Source organism: Galeopterus variegatus, unplaced genomic scaffold, assembly GCF_000696425.1.
Source record: "Galeopterus variegatus unplaced genomic scaffold, G_variegatus-3.0.2 Scaffold724, whole genome shotgun sequence".
Lineage (NCBI taxonomy): Eukaryota > Metazoa > Chordata > Mammalia > Dermoptera > Cynocephalidae > Galeopterus > Galeopterus variegatus.
The window spans coordinates 97,302-101,625 of NW_007726835.1; the positions used below are offsets into that span (position 1 = coordinate 97,302).

The 4,324-nt window shown below is 40.3% G+C and overlaps 1 protein-coding gene across 1 annotated transcript in view; it reads right to left on the reverse strand.

Annotated features, from left to right (window-relative positions):
• RASAL2 (RAS protein activator like 2) overlaps positions 1-4,324 on the reverse strand; it is a 105,727-nt gene that overhangs the window by 12,871 nt on the left and 88,532 nt on the right. The window contains exons 12-13 of the mRNA XM_008571818.1: positions 2,986-3,185; positions 1,238-2,096 (exon numbers count right to left, since the gene is read on the reverse strand). Of these exons, the coding sequence (XP_008570040.1) occupies positions 1,238-2,096; positions 2,986-3,185 (1,059 nt within the window). The remainder of the gene's footprint in view (positions 1-1,237; positions 2,097-2,985; positions 3,186-4,324) is intronic.

Here is a 4,324-nt window from a genome sequence, read left to right on the forward strand (position 1 = left end):
AAATATAAGACTGAAGAAAACATTATTTCTCAGGAAAGAATGGCCAACTAGGAGGTTCTGCCCAGAATCAGCTTAAGCTAGTCATGTTTTTCAGCCCTTCCTATACTTCTGTACCCAAGGATTCTGTAAATGTTCCTTTAAAAAAAAAAAAACTATAAAAATAGGGGCAAGGAGCTCTGATCATAGCAGACTGGAGGCAGAAGCAGCCAAATCAGTAAGTACCTACTGGTAAAAATGCAAATATATTAAAGAGATACACTAGGATTTTATTGCAGTCTCCCTGCCCAGTTATTTTGCTGCATAAAAGGATTTGTCACAGAACTCTTTTAATCACGAGCTCCCTAGTACTTATAAAGTATAATTTAATTAAAAAAAAAAGTAAATGAACACGAAGCTTTTTAGGAGAAAAATCTTTTCAGGTGAAAGATATATACACATACCTAAGGTTATTAGTTTGTTTCAAGGGGTAAAATATGTATTGGTGCCTTAAAATGTGATATGTAAGGAACAAATGATTAAATTCTTGGCAAACCTTTTTACAAGTATTTGTCAAGAAAAAAGTTTGGAAATCTCATTATATTAAGATTGGGTGTGATACCAGTTGGGCTTGTCCATGTAAATGGAAATATAAAGGATTGCAAATGTTTAAAATACTTGTCAGCCACCTGTGTTTCTTTTTACCCTGTCCTTTACCTTGCCTCTATAGGTGTTCAATTGTTTATTTTTCTAGCCATTTCCAGGAAAAGGCACATGGGACTTGATATTTCCAGAGGGAGCTGGGGGATGGAGTAGGGAGCAGTTTCATTAAACTCTTGGCTCAGAATACAAAACTTTATTCTGGAAGCTTAAGGAAAAAATTAAGAAGGATTTATTTCCAGATTCCCAAAATATAGTTGATTTGGGCTACAGATTTCATAGTTTAAGTGTCTAATTATTCATTCAACATCACAGATTTGTTCTAAGTGCAAACTGAGGTACAGTAGCTCTGCTGCTTGAAGAGATAGAAAGGACCTGCGTGTTTGTTAGAATCTCCTAAGGGTAATGAGTCCAAGTACCTTCTGCTCTCTCATCTAGCCAGAAGCCTCCCCAACTTTTGTTTCCTATTTCCATTTAAAGGTTGCAATATTTTAAAGTGAAAACCTTGTTAGCAACTAGATTCCCCAATGATTTATGTATAAAGAACCAAAGAAACAGTTGGACCGAGTAGAAACCAGACCCCTCCAGCACTCACCCCTACCTGCTGTGTTTGTTGTCTCTGAATTGCTCTCACTTTGGGAACAGGGCTCTCTCTGGAAGAAGAGGACTGCTGCCGGGACCGGCTCCCATTCTGCACAGGTTCGGCCACCAGGGCTGCAGACGCCACTGACATGCTCCCGGTGCTACGTAAGGAAGCACTGTGTGGCAGGGATGGCGGGGCTTTGGCTCGGGCACCTAACCCAGCCTGGTCCATTTTTCGGATTTGGGCCTGCCCAGCACTATTTTGTCGTGGCAGGGCAAGAGGTATGTGTCTGTCTGGCACAGTGTGCCGCCTGGAGAAGTCCTCACTCTGAGTGCTACGTTTGGTGAAATCCTCCATGCTGCTATTGCTGGGTCCACTGAGTTTGAAGTCTTCACTGTTACTTTGGCTTCTGGAACTGGCAGTGCTTAGGTTCTCCAAACTGGAATCTACAGAGGCCTTTGGCATTGCTGGAATTGGATTACTGAGGTGATACACAGGGTTCTGGAATGACAAGGGCTGGAGGCTGCCTGGTTGGTTCAAGGCTGGGTGCAGGGGCCTTCGCACTTGGGGGGCACTCTGGGGGGTGCTCTGGGTTTCCCGCAATTGTTTGATGCTGGCCACCTGGGTTATGGAAAGCTGGCTTCCAGTCAAGCGCATAGGCACATCAAGCATGACAGATGTATGCTCCACTGGAACATGAGTGTCCTGGAGGTCCATGAGGGAGATGCTCCTACCATTAGGAAGGCTACTTTCCTTTTCATCTTTTTCAGAATAAGTCATGCTCTGGGAAGAGGCTTGCTGAACCAGCAATAATGTTTTCCCTCTGAAATAGCTGTCTGTGTTGTCCTGGCTTGGAGATTTTAGTTTATGCAAATCACTGTGGAACAGGAAGGGACCCTTAATTACTCTTGAGGCAAATTCAACATAGTTAAGATTTTTCAATTCAGGCACATGAACTCTTCTGCAGGTTCACAGGCCCAATGTGGATATTTACATTTCTTTAGAAACTCAGATTTCATCATTATAATTCTTAGAATAAAATCTGGCATTTTTAGTTTTTCCTCAAAGGTAGAGAATAACACTGTATATACCACCCTGTCACTTTTTTTCAGTTTTTACCAGAATTCCAATAATTTCCTAGTTAGATTCTAAATTCTCCCAAGACATTCCAATTCATATTTAATTGTGTCTGTCTAAACCTTCAAGGGGAAAAGCTCTGAGTGCATAATAAAAGGGTCCCAGCTAAAGGCACAAGTCTTGCCAAAATAGAAAACAAGGTCTAAGCATCAACACTGTATCCAACTGTCCAGCTGACGTGGCTAGGTATAAAATGGTTTTCAGTGAGTTCTCTAGAGTTTTGAGTGTCACAATATTTAAAAACATCAATTTCATAAAGCCCTTAGTCTTCCATTAAGCAGGACACACATTTATTTTTTTATTTTTCTTTTTGGCAGCTGGCCAGTATGGGGATCTGAACCCTTAAGGTTGGTGTTATAACACTGTGCTCTAACCAACTGAGCTAACTGGCCAGCCCTAGGACACAGATTTTTAAAAATTACTTTTATTGAATATAACTCTATACTATCATTCTAGAAAATAAGTTATCCCAGATCTTGTGCATTACTATGACAAACAATTTATCTAGGTCAGAAAATTCTTTTCCATTGCTCATGACTTTAAAGTTGTAAAATTCAACAAATAAGTTAAATATTTTTCTGCCAAATATAAACCTTATCTTTTTCTAGTTCAAACACTCTCTTTCATACCTGTCAGTGGGGTCTTCAAATATTTTCTGCAGCCCAGAGGAGAGGCTTCCACTGACATTTGGACTGGAGTTATGCTCAGTGAAGCGTCTCAGTTGCTGTTGTATTGGTGTAGGATTAGTCAGAGACTTGGTGATATCAGCAAGAACACGAGGGAGAGGCCCCAATTTTGCCACGGTTGCCTGTAGGAAGGAATTTTCACCCTAATTGGATAATAAGCATTGTGACATCCACCACAAATTGTTTGTGGGACAACGATGCCCATTGATGGAGGGATGTAGGTTGGAGGGAAGGGTAGGTGTTTGCATATGGGAGTGGCAGGTTCATAATGCATTGTTATGGAGCAGCGGAACCATGGCGTCGTGATGAATGGAGGAGGCGAAACAAGGTGCAGCAGACATCCAGGAAAGAAAGGAAATAGAAATTAGGATTACGCAAATAAAAATTAAAAGACATGCTCAAAACAACCAAACTATTGCCATTCCACTAAAATAGGCATGCAAAGCAAACTAAGTCTTTGGGAGGCTAGTAGATAAAGGTGGGGGAGGGTGGGGAAGCACCAAACACCTTCTAACCAAAAAGAACTTCAAGACCAGAGGATCAGCTAGTGTGATGAAACTTCCAAAGAAAAGGGACCATGTGAGAAAAGAAATGCATGCCAACATACAAAAAGGTGCCGCATTCAGGGATCCACTGCAGGGCACACAGTTGATACTGCCATCCACCATCCCCAGTCAATCTTGGGAACCCTGACCCATTGCCAAGTGAGTTTCTATCAGTAAGACAATTTTTTTAAACAGCAAAATCAAGTAAATTCTTTCTGTGAAATATGTCTAGATGTACTCCTGGTTCCCAGGATCAAACAGAGACTAAAAAAGAGAAAGTATGTTTACAGAACAAAGCCTGTTAAAAAGACCTTGACCCTGAATAAACCAGCTGTATTTCACAAGATAACTGTATCTGCATCCCACTGATACAATTATTCAACAAAGAATAACTTTTTAGTACTTGCTTTATCCATCTCAATCATTTTTTTCTTTAGGGAATTCTTATTCTCATAGGGTCTTCTGGGACCCATTAACTGTTAGGCAGTTTTATGTGGCTGCCTTTGGGTCATCTTTGTTTTCTCAGCAATCAATAGACTCTTCTATCTTATTCAAATGGGTACAAATATCACCCAAAGTGTGTCTTTATTTGCTCAACAAGTCAAGATTTATATTAAAGGAATTTACACTCAGTATAGCTGAAACTTAAAATCTTGCTAGCATTTCTAAAAGCATAGATGGGGCTAGAAACAAGGGCCAGTTTTTTTTTTTTTTTTTTGTTTGTTTGTTTGTTTTGT